Here is an 18,819-nt window from a genome sequence, read left to right as displayed (position 1 = left end):
TTGCAATGCACTGGCCTTAAAAAAAGCTGCACATCATAAACAAGCAAGCTCTCTCTACTTGCATCAATACTGAGGCAATCTCCATGGCCCAAAGAAAAAGCTCTTGCAGATTACCGAATCAATAGCAGTTCACAGTCTCTTCTATTTCGACCTAGCATGGAGTTCAGAAATGCCACCTGTTGACAGAAACCAGAGACTCTGATATCAATAGCACTTCTGCTATAAATACAGATTAATTTTGCTACGTATGGAAAGCACATCCATAAACAAAAGTAGTCTAAGCACCTAATTTTCCGTCCTCTCAATTCTCAATTCATCTGGGGAAAAAAATATGTTGTTTTACTTTTTAGGTTTAAAGCAGACAGTAGAAGTGTAGTTTTGTGGAGCAGATTTCTTTTTTTGCTGGATTCTCTCTAACGTGCTGTTAAGGAACTCTGCACAACAGCTGTCTGTGCCATATGATTACTTCATTGTTGAGAACATCACATATGGAAAATGTACTAAAATGTTAGCTGCTTTGATACCTATGAAGAGGAATGAGCTTTTGCATTACAGAAAGAGAACACATTTTTTAAACAATTTCAAATAACAAAAACTGAACACACATTTAGAATCTAAACCACATTAGTTTCTGGCATGTCTGTTACTCCATTTCAATGCCTAATTCTAATGGTTGGTTACTATTGTGTTTTTGATGGCCGTTACCAGCAAACAAAGGATGGCTTTCTTCTAACTTTTGCATTCTTCATAGAGAAAACAGAATAGTTTCAGGGAAGGCCCTTGGGATTCCCTCATGAGTCATCCATGAAGAAAAATGCTATACAGCAGAATTATATGAATGATATCTCATGTCATTGAGATAACGTTACTTGAGATAAAAACGTTTATTAGGAAAACTCCAAAGCCACCACCACGCAGTGCTTGAGAAACTCCCCCAAATCAAAGCTCCCACAACAGACAATCTTTTTGCGGACCAGAAGCAAGGGAGATCCTTATCGACCCAGTCCAGAATCCCAACAGCCTTCGACAGGAGGAGGAAGGGGAAATTCCTAGTTATACTACGGAGAAGAGTTGCCTCCCCTTTAAATTAGCCACCCACACAGGGAACAGCAAAGCTCTAAATTATTTCACCAGTGGCAGGAATACTCGTCAACACAAGAAGGAAGCTGTAACTGTTTGGTCACTGGTTGGCCAGTAGTTGCATTTGAATACCAAACAAAATCCCGCTGAATAAAAAGGAAAAAAAATGGATTAATAGTATGAATCTATTAATTTTATTATATTTATATATACACTATTTTAATCTTAAAAGATATCCTGTAATGATGTAAACAAGGCACAATTCTTTTTAAAACAAACTAAATCTACAACAAGCACATTTAAAATCATCGTACAGATTGCTCATTGTCAGTCATGGACGTATCAAAAATCATGTTACGTATCAAAAGTACTTTCAATTACAACAGGCTCTCAAAATACGTATCAGCTGAAGACTGATTTTTTAAAACTGAAAATGTATTAAATTTCACTTTCTGTCTTTAAATCAAACATGACATTATGTAAAGTCATGGTTCACCACCGGTTTGATTTATTAGGAAAAAACTGACCCACTTCATGCAGTATGTTCTAACTGGCTGAAACAGCTTTAGGATTACTGACAAAGCTACAGAGCAGTCTGGATTTCAACTTTAAAATATGCTCTGTATAGCTACAAACTACTCAGTTCCTACAGATCTACTAAATCATCATTCAAATAGTATCCTCATATGGTAAATGCAATGGTTTCTACATCAAAGTACTAATCCAAAAGCCTCAATCATATATTTTTTCTTTAAACAGTAAAATAATTAAAATCTTAAAATATTGCTGTACTGAATTTTTTAGGCATATTTGATTACAGTATCACCTCTTAAACTTTCGATCTTAGATTCCTGAAATGTTAAGGGTAATTCTATAAGGTATTTTTCCTCCAATTTAAAATTAATTATCACTTCCATGTTTTATTAAAAAAACAAACCAAACCAAAGCACTTAGAATGGTATTTTTAAATATGGTGAGATGGAGGAGGTTGAAAAGTTAAGTGTTTTCTGCTGCTGAATAAAGGCGTCACTGCTCCATTTTTGTAAATATTTTGAGTTTGGGACAGTGGAAATTTCAAAGAAGTTGGCCATATCATGGAAAGAGAAAATCCTTCGAACGCTGCCAGTCCAAAAGCGACCGCACAGATATGATTCCCCACAAAGGTATTTACCCTAGTTGATAAGATAATCCAATAGTTAGCCACCTATTTAAAATGATGGCTGTAGATCAAAACAGGACTTGCCAGCTCTCTCCTAGGGTCAGCTGTGACCACCCAGGCGAGCTTTACCCTTTCATCTCCTTTACAAGTGGAAGGATTGACAGACAGTCGGAGGTACTGCAGCCAACCACAGCATCCTCCATGCTCCCTGCCAGCACTGGCTGCCACCAGCTGCCCAACGCGACCGGGCACTAAGTAGGTTTATAAACCTATTAAAACTACATAAATGTTATAACTTGTAATCTATTAAAATCAAAATAAACAGGAGAGGAGGTCTGAAAGCCAGTTTCTGTAGAGCAAAATGTAATGCTAATTATGAGTTTTTCAAATATTCCAGCTGGGGGGGGGGGGGGGTAAAAAAAGACATAGAGTTGAGCCATTAAAAAGCTGGTTGGTAGTTTTAAACCCTTGCTTTAGGATTTATAACAAGGCCAAAAATTCACTCCAGGCTGAAATTTACTATCCTAGGTCTGAAATCATTAAAAAAAAAAAAAAAAAAAATTGTCATAAATATGGAAGAAAAAACAAACAAACACAGAACAGTGGTTTCAGATGATTTTGGCACTCCTTCGATGCAAAAGTGGTTTTCTTTTCTTTTATTTTTTAAGCCTGAGACTCATTACTATGAAATATTTTCTTAACCAAAATTGGGACCAGGTTATTTTAATAATGAATTACCAATAAGTTACTATCACTGAATCTTTTTAAAAGCTTTTCCGAATGAAGAGATATCATAATTTTCAAAGGAATGTTAATGCTTTGACTTAACCCCAAAAGCCAGGAAATTAGGAGTGGAAATTTCATCTGTAAGCCACACAGATATATAAAAATGTTTAAAAAATTAACAGTGCATGTTAAAGATGCAATGTCAGCCCCATTTTTATCCATAACTAGACTTTATTAGTTTTGTGGGTTTAAAATTTACATTTAAGAATAAAAGCCACATAAGTTCTAGTGACTTAATTCAGCGCTCCTTAAATAAAGAGGCATTTCAATGTATGTAGAATGTTAATGTTGTTCCAAAATAAGTCATGTGCTGGTGTTACTTAGCTATATTTTTCTATCATCCTAAGGATTTTGCATTACTGATGGAAGCCATTTCTTCTGCTAAATCCTGCCTGCAAATTCTGACAAGAACACTTAGGAGTACTAAGCAAAGTCTCCTAGGAGACGCTATTGTTAAAACAAAAAAAAAACAGAACAAATTTTTTAAAATGAACTTATGCAATTATTAGAGGATGTAGGTCTTCAGAAGAGAAAATTTGTTATAAGAGAGTGAACAGGAAGCCAAATGTAAGCAGAGAGCACATGCCAGTCATCCCGGAGGGTAGAGAGGGGAGGTATAGAAAACTAACTGCTGTATTTCTACTTCCCACCAAAACCACAAAAGGGCCGTTTCAGGGGACGAACACATACGGAGTTTGCAGACAAATACATGCCTACCTCATTACCTGAGAAGAGCCTTAAAGAGCACACTTCTGTGCTGAGTATTTCTGCTTCTACATGAATAATCTCATTTACAGAGGAAAAGGTGCTGAACATACGCATGCAGAATTTGCAGCATGTTATCGGTGTCAGCCTGGAAGCTGCTCCGCTCCATCTGATAATTTGGCCTGTAGTCTTTTGGCACAGATTTTTGCTACAAAACTTAAACACTTTCCGCAGCCAAACCACCTTGAACTGTTTCTTATCAAATTTCACAAGCTAAGTGGGTTCAAGTCTGGTCAATATGTAGATGGGAGATCATTAAATGAAATTATGCTTTGCTGAAAAATGACAACAGTAGCTTAACAGCATCAGGAAATGGCAGGGCTTAGTTGTAAGGACATACAGAGATGACTGGGATTCAGGCAGCTGCTGGCTTCACCCGAGATAAGACTATCATACCTAATGAAGCCAAGAGAAGAGCAGTAAACCTAAATGGAGAACACTAAATGAAAAATGGGACCCAAAAGATCCATGAGTTTTCAGGTTTTTCCTCAAATGAAGATGGCAAATAGACATCTACTCTCTGCTGAGGGACAGGCAGATATTTGTATGCCAGCTCAACAGTCTACAGGATGTGCTTTCTCTCTGGTATCTAAATCTGTACCATCCTGGACTTCTATCTTGTGCTACTTACACGTGTTGCAATAATGATATTGCCAGGCTCCTGGCACTAAGCAGATGAGAAGCAACTGCAAGCCTCCAAGCACTGATGAGGGGCAGATGTAAGTGCTTTTCTTGTCAGCTTTTCCATTTGAATATGCGCCCTTCTAGAGCAGAAGGCTTTAGGTTAGGATAATAGCAAAAGCTTGAATGTGAATAAATGCCTGGTCAAGAGATAAAACCTAAGGGGGTGTGTTGCAGAAATCTGCAGTGCTAAAACTAAAATCAAGAAGGGAGAGTAATAGGGCACCCACCCAAACATACCTCTATCTATTGATCAATGCTATGAAAACGGTACTAATGGAGAATACAACAGAAAAAACAAGTAGAAAATTTGGTATGTAAATAAAAGCATCTTGATTGACATTGCAGAGAGGTGATGGGGAAAAAAAATTGCATTGCTGGAAGTATGAACAGGAAAGTTCATGAAGGACAGATGAGGAAGGAGCCACACTGCATAAAAAGAATGAGTGTATATTTTTCTGAAGCTCTGGAAGAAGCAAGAGGGAGACCTGGTGAAACTTTCTGAGTGAAGACAGGAAAGAAGAACCACAGCAAAGCTAAATTCTCAGTGAGATGCTTTAATGGTTTATCAAGTCTGAAAGAGGAGGAAGACAGGCATCTTCCAATAACTCATAGTCATATCTGAACAATAAATTCTGATGATGAAGGGAAAACTATCAAGCTATAGGTTGGGAACACAACAAAACAGATACTGTGCAATAAAGTGTGTGTATATTTATTTTTTTTCTCTCTGTATATATATGTATATACACACACATTTCTGTATTTTAAACAGAGGTAACTAAGATATTTTAGATTTGATTCTCACAGTTAAAGAAGAACTGGTGCTCTTTGAATGTAAATGAAACTAAGAATGACAAAATTGATTATTTTAAGTATAGGAAGGAATTAATAGTTTAAAAGAAAACTTAAATTTAAGCAAGAGATACACACTAAGGGAATTCATAGGTAAGAGCTGGAGAAGGAATTGAGATTGGAGAAAAAAAAGCTGACACTTTACATGAGCACACACTAAGCAGCACAGTATGTTCAAAATGACCACATGGGAACTGGGAAACCCTAGCCTGATAAAAGTGAATGGGAGGAGAACCCAAGAGTTATATATCTGTTGCTGAATTTTAATACCCTAACAAAGTATTGACCAACTGATATGGGAGCTAATAAAAGAGAAACTGCAATTATGAATGTCATGAATAAACTCTGTCAAAGCAATCTCGTTTTCTTTTTGACAAAGTATTGGTCTAAAAGTTGATGAGGACAATGATTTTATCTGGATTGTAACTAAGATTTAACATCAACCCCCATCACATCCTTTTAGACAACCTAGGGAGAAATGGTCTCTCTGGTTCCCGAAATTACCACTACCCAGTTGTTTACCTGTATTCAAAGACGAATTAACAACAGTTTGCTGGGAGTACAAATCAAGCAGGCTCCCACGCAAGGAAGACAGCAATATTCAGTATTTTCACTGGATGTAGAAGAGGACAAGCCTACAGGGTTGGAAGGTCCTGTAGGCACTGAGAGTCTAAAGTCTGAAGCAGGAGGATTCACATATTGTAATTTGCCTTCCTGTCACAGATCTTGCCCTAGCTCTCTGTGCACATCAGGGTTGCACATCAGCCAGATAGTCTGCCTATCTAAAATCCACATGCTGGCCCTCCTGGGCTTCCTTTGCAGGAACTGGACAGAGGGAAAGAGAGAGGGAAAAACTCTGCCACTGCATGACTCAGAGCACTTCATCTGTATATGTTATAACCATCAAGGAGAGCAAAATCCTATGCCAAGCAAACACTGGGAAAATTTCTGTAGTTATCAGAAAAATCTCAACACTTATTTTAGGTCCAGAAAGGCTTTTAAGATGACAAAAATGGAAATTCTGGGGTGAGGCTGCTGAAATGTAACTTGGTTGTGAGTTAATATGACAAAATTCTCCAAGAAAGAATATCTCTTTTATATATGATTTTTGCTACCAGGCTATTACAAATTTTGACCTTGGAATACAGCTTGAATGTGGAGCTTGGAATAGAGAATTCAGAATGTGGAAGCTGGTATTACTTATAACCTGGCAAGCAGGACTCCCAGAAACTCAGTTAGCCAAAAAAAGCTGGTCTGCCTAACTACAGGTAAAACAACATTCTGAATAATTTAAAAATGTTTGAAAAATATATAAAATAAAAGTATTTTAGTAGACAGCCATCTTTTTACAAAAAAAAAAATGTCTGATGGGATGCGTTTCAAAGAGCAGATAGTTAACCAGTGTTCTTGACAGAGATGCAAAGTTATAATACCTGACCACATCATAAACTGGCCTTCTCAGTAGGGATCGAACAAAAAGTAAAATTAAAAAATAAGCAGCAATTCCTTGACATCTGTAGCAAAGGAAGTGAAGCTACAGTGAAGCAGTTTGTTCCAAACATGAGATAATTGAGGAAATTTTACTTCTGAAATTTTCTTTATTACCTTAGGACTTTGTCATCTAGCTGTATTCCACATGCTTCATTTTTTTATACGCAGGGTCATACTGAACATACTCACTTCAGAACTTCCAGACAGAGCGTCACAAGGACAGCTACAACTTTTCCATTTAATCATTAATACCAAAACATGAAATAACTTATGGAAAACACGTGGCATTGCAGTTTATCAAGGCAGGGATGCTCATGTTATTTCCTACTACGAGGAATATGTTGAGTTCATTTATTACAAAACAGCATAGAAATGCATTTGTCTTTTTAGGAGGAAGTATCTGCATTAAATCTGAAGTTTATCGGAACTTATGGACAAGATCTCTGCCTAATGTAAGCCAGCCTGACTTACGTGGGCCAAGAGATCTGGTTCAACACAGAAGGCAATTTCAATTTCCTTCATCAGTGCAAAAAACGTGTACTTTGAATTTTCATACCCAGGAAAACCAGTAGAATATATGTTTTTGAACAAAATACAGACCACTTTTTTATACATTTTTTTTTTTAAATGTAGCTTCCTAAAGAAAACTGTGTCTACACAAAGTCAGCAGTTGAACATCACTCCCAGTCCACTTTTGATAATTTCAATCTGTTGGCTAACTTCAAACAAAATTGTAAAGGCTACACAATCCATGAAAATCATTGGGTAGAGAGAGCAGAAAGAGTATGTTAATAACACCAATTAAGAGAAAATGAAAACGCTCAACATTTATTCATTCCACAGCCTGTGTGAAAAAAGCTAGTTATGAATTCAGTTAAAAAAAAGAAAGAAAAAGAAGGAAAAAGAGAGAATGAGAAAACAGGACTGCACTTTTTACTTACATTTTACACTGGCACTGTACCATGTTAAGAGCTCTCTTACTGTTATATCAGGGATCTTGCCACATTTGATGCTTTCTCTCAAGTTCAATTTGTTTGTATAAAAATCTCAGCTTCCGTCTTTAAAGTTATTGTCCCTCTCTGAGTTGGAGAACAGTTTGGAGACAAATGCCCAAACACATTTTAGATGTTAAAAATCAAAAGGCAAATAAAAAAGTCCAAAGCTTTTCTGTTTTATTTTAGGGGTGGTTCTTCCCAATGCCTCAGTATGTCTACTGATCTGTAAAAGCCACATAGCAAAACTGCTAGCTGATTTTAGGATAAATGAAACGGCAGATGCTTACCTGTAGGTGTACTACTGCGAAATGAAGAGGATGGAGTGATTGGAGGGGTGACTGGGGGAGTAAGGCTTCCACTGCTGTGGCGAGGTGGAGTAGATACATTCCCACGGGACACTGTGCTTGACAAAGTCAGAGAGAGTTTTGGCTGAATCTTCTTCTTCAAAGATTCCTGCTCACGCCGAGCTGCATCAGTCATAAATCTAGAACAAGGGCAATCACAAGGATGAGAGGCCTGGTACACTATCAGCAAGCAAGCTTTAGGTAAACATAAAATGAATATTTTTCACTCTCAGTGACTGAAGGGAGCTTCAAATTCAGCCATGACATGTTCTTCTGCAACTCAGATATCAAGATTACAAACTCCTCCAACAGCTTATTCACACCAAGTTCAAGATCTGGGACATTTGCTTCCAATTTTGATATAGTTTATTTTAGAGAATTGCATCATGCACACAGGCTTCTTAAATCTCCAACCAGAGTTGAGCATTGCAAACAATGTTACAATAACTACTCTCAAACCTTCATGAAAAAGCATGAGTAGCTATAATGGAGACAAATGTTTGAGGTAAACGTATTCAATCTGAACGTCAATCAAAGCGGTAATATGAATTATACCGTGTAGCTGCGCTGTTTCCAGCTTAGCATAATCACACCTTTTTTCTAAGGGTTTTAGGCAGTGTTGCCTGACACAAAAGATGTCCAATTACATTGTAATTCCTCAAACTGGAGTTCCCAGTTCTTGAAAACCAAATGTCACGTCTCTGTAAAACTTCGGTATATGCAGCAAAAGGCTTAGCACAACTCGAGGTTCATCTCTCCAGGATGTTAAGAGGAAATCCCACTAGTACAATGCAAGAGTTACAGCAGTAACTCTACTAATGCCACTTTTGCATGGGATCTCTCACTTGAAATAAAAACAGCTTTAGGCACCGCACAAGGGTGAGCCCTTCCCAGAAACACCTTTCACCTTACCCCCCAACCTTGCACGCCTGTTCTAAGAACTGCACCCCAAATTTCGGCAAGGCCCTAGAAGAGACATATTCACAGAAAGTTACTTATTTTTCTTGTCTGTTTTTTTTTTTTTAAGTGGAATCATTAACAATGTTGACATTCAAGGCACCACTGCTGGCACTTGTGTTAACCCTCACTTGAGAGGTGTGGGGTTCCCCCACAACGGAATCTCAGCAACATCGACTTCAGGCACTGATTGTGCAAGTGGTATTTCAATCTTCCTTTGCCTTTCCTCTCCACTGCAGAAGACTCCTCTTTCATCTAGGAAGGCTCCTAAAAAGCACAGCCTGGAATAAATCCCCTTGCCTGAACAGTCTTCTGTCCTTCACATACAAACTATTCCACGCTCTCATTTTACCTGGCAGTACATAATAAAACACATGCTAGCACATGTAATGCAAATAATGTTTTCGTTACACCCAGATGGTTGTCTAAGTTAGATTAGACAGAGTAAGTCAGGTTTTAGCTAAGACAAAAGCTTTAAATTTTGAGCTCCTGTAACCTTGACAAATTGTGAAGGACACATGCAGCTACCTGCAAAGCCTGCACAGCGCCTGCCTTGGCACCTGCTACCTCCCTGAACTCGCAGCTACAGGCCCACAAGGAAACAGCACCCCAGCAGCTCCCAGCAAGCATCGGCAGTGGGGGTGCGCTGCCTTTCTTCAAGCCACGCTCTCCTCCGAGCAGCCTCGCACAGAGCAGGAGGCAGACTCGTGCATGGAAGCGGCAGCAGAGAGCAAATCCGCAAAGAAAGTAATGAAGAAGCGCAGCTGTTAAGCTGCATTTCCTGCCTGATTTCTGGTCCTGCGACAACTCTGTTTACTACGTGGCCAAACTAATTTTTGTGTGACTGGATGTGCCTTAATCACATGTGAAGACATGCAAGCAGCCCCTGATATGTGTCCAGAAAGCACCTAACATGGGGCTGGTATATCTATATTTAGCTCCTGAGAAGGAGGAGCAGACTGTGAGGGAAAGGAGGCAGAGGCAAGAACTGTCATCTGGTTCACAGCCTAAGCCCTGCCTTTGTCCAAAGGCACAGGCCACAGGCTGGACAAACTGATTCTTCAGTCCTTCCTTCTGCAATAGGAGAAAAAGGAAGCAAAAAAAGGGGGAGAAAGGAGGGGGGAAGGAGGGGAAAAAAGCAAAAGGAAAAAAGCAAAAGGAAAAAAGCAAAAGGAAAAAAGCAAAAGGAAAAAAGCAAAAGGAAAAAAGGGGCATGCTTAGTATCCTAACATCCCAAAAAAAGGATGCTCTGACAAGGATTGGCACTGCCAGTGCTACTGTTGTGACCATCGGATCGTAGTGGGTCTCAGGGCAATATGTGATATATGCCACAGCATCTGCAAAATGGTGCTGTAAGAGAGAGGGTACAGTTTCTGCTCCAGTCTGCAACAAACAGTTTAAATTAATATGAATCACTGTATTCTTTTAGGCTCCATGGAAACTCAAAATTTTGTGACTGTCTGCAATACACAGGCTATTTCAGTGGAAGCCAAGCAGATTCTCCTGCCAGCGAGTCCAAACCTGGTATCACTTATGGAGAGATCTCTAAGAAAAAAACAGCGCTTGTGGAACAGGAAGGGGTGCACAGGGAAAGGGAGGAAAGAAAAAAGGGCCTTTTACTCATTTGTACCAAGTATGGAAGACAAATTCATCCCAGATCTCAGAAAAACAGCTTTTTCAAAAAGGACTTGTGTACTTTAACACATCTTCAGGATACTGTGGCATGAAATTTTAAGTGCCGTTGGAGCAATAAAGATGTATCCCGTCTGTCCATAGCATGCGGGCATTAATAAGTGGATCTTTGCCATGATATGTAACGTCAACACACAATCTGAAGACATTAATAAACAGGTATTTGACATGATAGTTTATCTTCTTCAGAACAGAGACAATGCATCATGTCAAACCCAGATAGGGAATTTTTATGAAGTTAATATTTAAAAAGCAGATATCCATAGTAACAGCTGATTTTTAAATTCTTCTTCCCTAATCAGCCTCTTTCCTCCAAGGTACAGACACTATTGACAAAACAGTCCCCAGATAGAAATCTAAATTTAACTGAAGAAAAATGCAAGTAAAAGGAACTTCATACAATGGACAACCAGCACATATTTGCTTTCCTTTAAACAGGAACCTTCTACTTTACTTATTTTTGGAATTTGTACTACTATGCATGCTTGCTCCTGGATGGGAAGCCTTATTCCTTAAGAAAATGTTATGGCAGCATTATAAATCCTTGAAATTTGGATGATAACCTGAAGCATGAAATGTTAACAGCAGCAGCATGAATGCTGCTATTTAATAAACTCAGCCACAAATAACAATGTTAAAATAACATTGAGGTAAAACCAGTCTGGTTGAAGTCCATAAAAATCGGGAAAAATTGAAGTTATATCTGAAACTTCTCTCTGTCCTGTTAACTCACTCCTATTTGGGCTAAGCACACCGGGTATATTCCAAAATATCACTTATTGTCTACACCACAAATGCAAGAAAAATGGAAGAAGAGCCTTTTGATAAGTTTGGTTTCTGAGAGCTGAAGTATGAAATTAACCCTTTCACATTTAAATAGTCCCTGACATGTTTGGCAGTGCAATGCTTTTCAAAAGCAAATTTGGATTAAAACATTTTTCAGCATTTTAATTTAACTGTGCCAAACTATGGTGGTGTTCTTCAAAGCCTACAGTAAGAGCACTTAAAGATGGGTATAGAATAACATTACCAACTAAGGCTTTAATTTTCTTATTGAAAGTACATTATGGTTACATCATCAAGCGCTCAGAAATTGGATATGGTGGAATTAAGGTTAAATGCTGGTCTCCACACTACGTGATTGCATACTATTTTCCCTGTCTCATTTAAATGCACAAGAAACGGGAAAGAGATAACGAACTGTAACTAACAAAGGCTGCTGTAAGACTCCTGGTAGGAAAAATTGCATCTCCTTGCTTAACTAGTCCCTTTTGCCAGCTTCAGATCACTCTCCCTGGTGACGGAGCAAGTCTTCCTCCGTTCTCTTCAGGTCTTATTTGTAAATCCTTAACCCTGCCCTTCTTTCACCACTATTCAGATTTTAGCCTTGTTCCCTCTGCCACAGGGCTGTGTTTGTGCCTCATACACCTCTCTCTCCAAACCCACTGTATCCCATAGAAGCAGCAGAACAAGGAGAATCATTCAGTCCCCAGCCACTCACTGAACCTGTTTCGACAGGCGTGGGGCTCTGCGTGCTTCCTTGCACACAGTTCATAATGTCAGGGAGGAGCCCACTCCCTAAAAAAAATAATAATAAACAACAAACAAACAAGCAAAAAGCACTTTTCCACCCCCACTTTTTCTTTCCTCCCCCTTTCACCTTCCCAATAATTCAACTCCCTGCTCCAAAACACGTAGGTGCAATGATTTCTGAATCAAGTGCTTGCAGCAACTTTAATAAACATGAGCAAAATATAGTATTTCCCCCTCCTCTCATTCCCTGGAATGGTTCAAGTATTTTTATTGAAACTTTCCCAAGAAATTCAGCCTGAAGGAGACACCCAGCATGGAAAATTTCAGCCCAAACGGCTGAATGCTGGCAACATAATAAGCAATTGAAACAGTCTTAAAATAGAAAGTGTTGCACAACCTTCAATATAGGTGGCAATATAATACAAACAACATTAGCTGTTGTTACTAACATTAAAAAGTCACACAAACAACAGCAGAGGTGAAGGTCAAATAAAAAAGTCTCTCAAAATCAGACCTTTGCAAAATTGTTAAGTTAAAAAAAAGAGAGAGGGAGGGAAAAGTGCTTTGGAACCAAGAAGGAACAGAAGCAGAGTCTCACCTCCCCCCACCAGCCAAAAATTCCCTAAAACTATCTAAATACGCTAGTGTGTACTGACTGTTCCAGGATCATGCCCCAGTGTGACTCAAATGATGATGTCAGCGTTAGTTTATCATAAAACTCTTATTACACACAGTTCTAAGATAGTTTTAAGCACTCTGGAAATGTCTGGACTCATATGCCCAGATTGAGGGCAAGGTAGTTATAAAAATGAGTTGGAAATAAACTGAAAAACTATACTTGAGAGCTAACTTAAAAGAAGAAAAAACAAACAAGCTGCCCTAGAGGATATATACTCTTAATAAGCAACAGCTACAGATGCCAGAATATTAAGACTTGTGGCAAGAGGAGCCCCTTTCCGCTTCCTCCTGGTTGTTCCAGCTTGCTGATGCAGCAGATTAGTCCAGCTTGGGCCAGATCCACCCCACGCTCACAGACCTTTATACAAAGAGCGAAAGAAGCCTGTCGCAGCTTCCTTGTTGACTCTGAGTATTTGTTTGCTCCATTTGGTTTCTTCACAATCTAATCTCTAAAACATACACCGACAGAGGAGATGAAGCAATGACAAGTCTATCATTCCCCAATTATTGCATCTGTCTGCAGGGGAGAGAGCAGGGGGATTGTGCTGAGCTTGCAAAACAGTTACGCTGCGGAGACACTCCGGCCCAGGACTGCTCCGTAACACAATCCAGTTGCACGGAAGCTTACAAAAATGGCAGAGCTACCTGACAGTAACATATCACTGCCTTGGGCCTCACACTGACAAGTTGTGCCAGGCCACAAGGTAGCAGAACAGAATTAATTCTGACCTCTTTTCTCATTATCCTACAGATGACTGGAAAACCACTACTAGTGACATTCAGCTCATCTTCATGTTTGCCTGATTTGGTTAAGCTGTACAGAGAAAAGGCTGTCCTCTTTTCCAAAACAGAAGAAATCACGCTGCTGAGCTCCCACCCTTGCATTTCACCAGACTTCTCCTTAACCCAACAGCTGGTCAAACTAAAGTTTGATTTGGTCACTGCTGGAAAGAAGAGAAGCAACCCATGGTGTTTTATAGCAGATTTACGCTATTTTCTCGTATGATATTTAGGTCAAAAGTGGCCAAACTTACTTGACAGATGGGCCACACACTAGCTTAACTACATATTAAAAGCCACCAATTAATTCTCCTGCTACTCTATACAACTATCAGAGCAAAGTGCTGGTTATATCTGCTTCTCCCTCCAATGTTCCTCTTCTGTCTCAGGATTTCTGCAATTCTTGTGTCACTTCTGTACCAAGAGAAAGAAGCGGTTTGGGACAGCAGGTTTAGCTTCCAGACTTCCTCATCACATTAGCCGTGTTTGGGGGGGGAAGGGAAATATAGGGTTAGCAGCACCTCTAGTTGTACAGTATTTGAGACCCACAGGAGTCTCCTCTGCATTGAATAGGAGTTCGGAGGATCTGTTTCTGGAGGCAGGACCCCATTTGGGCAGCTCGGGATTGTGTGAACCCAGAAACACGCCAGCAACCAGGAAACGTCACCCGCTCCCCCGGCTGCCTTTACGACCTGGCTGGGTCCTGGAATGAAGAGGCAATCATTAAGCTGCACGGCTACTGGGTTAAGCAGAAGTCTGGCAAAATCTGAACTGGCAGAGCTCAGCAGTACGCTGTCTCATCGCCTGGGAAGGATGAAAAGCTTTTCTCATCTCTGAGCTTCACAAAACTGGGCCACAACAAAGACGATGTCCCCAGTAATGCCTTGCCACACTATTTATGTGATAATGAGCAGAGAAATGAGTAAGTTTCCTACCATCCATTAACTCAAGTTACTCAGTGAACACCCTTGAGCACTTTCGCATGCCATTCTTGTAGCGTGGGGGAACCAAAGCATGCTGCGGCTCTGGGAGAGCCGCTGCTGCTGCACAGCAGCTCTCAGGCTTTTCTTTAGAGGACTTCCAACACAGTTGCAGCAAAACTCTAAAATGAAATGTCTGTGTGAAAAAGCCCAGTTCAGAGGTGTGCATAATCACACACATTTCCCCACACTATTTAGATTATGGAGTATTTGTGTAGTGCTACAAAATTCAATTTATACAAAACTCTTGCCTTTTTCCCCCCCTCTATTTTCACAAAAAACCCTCCAACAAATGGGGAAGAAACACCCCCAAAAAAGAATTCACTCTTGATCATTTCCCAAAACCTGTATCACATTCCATGGCTGGCCTGAACCAGACAAAACACATCACTAAAGGGCATTTTTAAGCTTCTGGAAAGAGCTCTGCCAGCCCAACATGTATTGCAGGAACACCATGCACTTAAGCTGGGCTTCAACACGGCAAATTCTTCTGCAATCAGGCCTCACAAAGGAACTCAGTGTTCATTCTCAGCACCAGTCTTATTCGGACTAATCTACTGAAATCTTTGTCTATATCTTAAATAAGAAATACTCATGGCAAACTGAGGAGCATCTTAGGGAGACAGGCACAGGATCAGATTTCATTTTATTATTAGTCGTAAGGATAATTTCTTGTTGGTACAATTCCTTCATTTCTGTTATCCAACCTGTTTTCTCAAGATATGAAATTATTATCAACACAGAATCAGATATAAAGTAATACAGAACATACACGTTTTTCTGAATATGTGCATCTTTAGCAAATGTATTAGAGATTACTAGAATGCATACATGAGTAGACTAAAAAAAAACTTCAAGCAGACTTCATATTGCCTTTCTGCCCAATCACCGACTGAGTCAAACACCACATGCAGTCGTACTCACACTGACATCAGTAAATTCAAGGGCGCAACTTTAGAAGGCGCAACTTTAGGAAGCTTATTCAATATGAACAAGAGTTTAATGGATTTCTTTAACTGCTTGCTCATCACATGTTCTTAAAAGAGATGACAAAATAATCACAAAATAGATGTTTGGTGCATCTAGCATGGAAAATTCATTTAGAAAATTGAGTACTTTCATGTTTAAACATATGCAAGTGGAGGTAATGGATGGTGACACTCCGAGTAAGCCATTAATACTCAAACTGAATAAGAATATTTACCAAAGCTTCCCAGATCACATACTTGCCCACAGTAAAATGTGTAGGTTTATTCATCATTGATCAATATGAGCATCAAAAATACTGGGGAGGAATTTAGTATCTCTCTCGATTTCATGGATCCATAAATAAAAACTTCAGTGTGAATTACATGCCGTATTTTGGTTCACATACATCAAACACTGGACAAAACCCCTACCTTCCCCTTTTCCTCCAGCAGTATTTTCTGTTTTGCAAAGATTTCTTTCTTTTCTATTTGTTTTGTCCTATTCTGTAACTACTGCACTAAGACTCATTTTACTGTACCAACTTTCCTGCACAGAGCACCAATCTTGTCTTTAATCATTTTAATCAAAATATTTCATGTGTTGCCTACTACCATAAAAATAGCTATTTACCTAAAAATAAATGTTCTGAACCTTCTCAAGATATATTTGGTTTTTTTTTAAAAAAGGTACTTTTGCCTTTTCCTTGAGCTTGTGTAGATCATGCAGCAAATGCAGAATCTAGGACTTGATTTTTTTGGAACATTGACAGGAAAAATGTATACCACATAGAAAACACTAGAACAATAACGTAATCAGGGAAGATGCAGTCTTCTTTGAAGTATTTCGTTTGTAATGAAAATTCTTCACTTATCCCCTTGACTAGGTAAAACAAATGCTATTTCTTTGTTTAAAAGAAAAAATTAGAGCTCACAGAAACCAGCTTAAGAAAGCAAGAGTAACTTCCAAAACATTAGAACCATATTTCTAAGCTCTCCTCCCTCCCACTCTCTTCCCATTTTTTCCCCTTCCCTATTTGGAAGTAACGAGTGAGTTTCAGAAAGGAGCTATGACTTATCCGTAACTTCAAAATTCCGTAATTTCCATGGAGTGACAGGCAACAGCTAACCAAGACAGATACTTTACGGAGATAATTTGCAGGAAGGCAACCACTTTTTGGCATGCTATTGTCACCTCTATTACAAATAAATAAGAGTATACAAATTTGCAGTAATCCTTTCAAGCATATCCTATCAAAGTGCTAATTATGCTGTGCTTTGCCTCTAACGTGAAATTATTAAGCTAGTTCTTAGCTATCAAACTAATTCCAGAGTTTTGCCTTTGGCAAAAAAGGAATATCCCGACGGTGCAAAACAGTTGCAGACTTCCCTACAGTAGGGCTAAATTTTCAAAACACTGCAACAACCCCCCGACTTTGGTGTAATAGAGTGGTTGTCATTTCAGAATTCATCCTCTCTGCATTTCCTAGCTGGCTTGTTAGGGCATTCATCAGCCTCCGCTGGGCTCAGGGTCATTAACGAACAAAGCAGTCATCGCCTGCTGCTAACAACAGATACTTTTTGGATTATTGCTTAATTAATTGGTGTACATAACTTCATGAATCCTTACATTTCAGTTCATATCCTTGTTAATACACACAAATAACGTAATGTTACACAGCAATAAAACGTAACAGAGCCTAAAACAAGATTCTTCGATTGGCAGAGTAGAACTTTAACATTTATTTTAGTGGGAAGAAAGAGTGGGGGAGTTGAATTATATTTGCATTTTTATTTGGGGAAACGTTAGTGAATTCCCAGTTGCTTCACAGAAGGTAAAATTAATCTACTCATAGAATAAAAACAAGGGGTCTGTATCTCCTAAATTTGACTTAAAGCTCAAAATAGTTCTTATGTGGGACTTAAGTAGTGTACCAGCCCTGCTCTGGCTCTCTGCACAGGCTTGAGTATTGTCAAATTGCCTAGTTCCAGTAGGACGTTTACTTTGAGATGTGTTTAACCTAAAATACCACATTTTTTTCCATTACTGATCCACCCTCTTTCCTTCTTGAAGAGCCTATTATAACTATTCATAGAAAACAATTCCTTCTGCTCAGTCCTGCACAGAAGTAGATCTGTGTATGCATGACATCCACTTTAATTGTCGGACTTGGTTTGGTTTTATTGAGGCCTGAAGGATTTCTAACTTTAAAAAGCAGGGAGCTGAAATGTCACAGATTTTATTTCTGTAATGTTCCATTTATGTCAGGATATCCTGGTGTCATTTCATACCAAGTTCTTTAGAGAATTCAAGTCAACACCCAAAGACAGATTCATCAAGCAAGAATTTAAACACAGACATTATCACAAAGCATTGATTATTAGCTATGTGGATGTCTAGGATCAATCTGCATAAATAAGCATATCTTTGATATTTTACATGGTATTAGTCAAACACATTAACTAACGCATTTTCCAGTCTTTCAGAAGTGTATCACATACTGTCTACACTGGCTCCTCCAGCAGCATCGATACAGCAAGCAAACCAGAATTCACAAAAATATGGCAAATAAAGTAGTAATAACCTCCAAAATAAATAAATTCTTAAATCCTGTAAGTGCTGATTCTCTTTTTAATACATAGACTACAAAGTCTGTGCATTTACCATTTGATTTTATTTTTAAACAAACTTTACATCTGTCTGGGAGAAAGGTTCTGCACCAGTCCAAAACACGATCCCCTCATTGAGAAAGTCTTGGTGTAAAGATCATTCAGTTCAAAAGATGCTCTCCCAAGCTTAAATATAAGTGAAGATTTAGATGGGAAAACATTTTTTAAACCTCATTTATAAATCTGTATTCAGAGGACTGGGCGGGGTGAAGCTTATACTAGAAAATTGTAGCAATCTTAACATTAGGAATGTGAAATGTCTGGTCTTAATAAACCAAATCTTCAGACATTGGCAGTTGTTTGGAAGGACGATAGCAACTTACTAAAAAGCCAGCCTCACTAAAGTGGCAAACTGAGCCGCCCCAGTCCTTCGGCCTCTGCTGCAACTAGTCACTCATCTGTAAAACA

At 38.9% G+C, this 18,819-nt stretch overlaps 1 protein-coding gene across 1 annotated transcript in view; it reads right to left on the bottom strand.

Annotated features, from left to right (window-relative positions):
• The window catches only part of JAZF1 (JAZF zinc finger 1), a 204,413-nt gene that overhangs the window by 24,628 nt on the left and 160,966 nt on the right, over window positions 1-18,819 (bottom strand). The window contains exon 3 of the mRNA XM_026103821.2: window positions 8,100-8,296. Coding sequence (XP_025959606.1) covers window positions 8,100-8,296 — 197 coding nt within the window. The remainder of the gene's footprint in view (window positions 1-8,099; window positions 8,297-18,819) is intronic.

The sequence above is a fragment of the Dromaius novaehollandiae genome, chromosome 2 (genome assembly GCF_036370855.1).
Source record: "Dromaius novaehollandiae isolate bDroNov1 chromosome 2, bDroNov1.hap1, whole genome shotgun sequence".
NCBI lineage: Eukaryota > Metazoa > Chordata > Aves > Casuariiformes > Dromaiidae > Dromaius > Dromaius novaehollandiae.
This window is presented reverse-complemented; position numbering and strand designations above follow the sequence as displayed.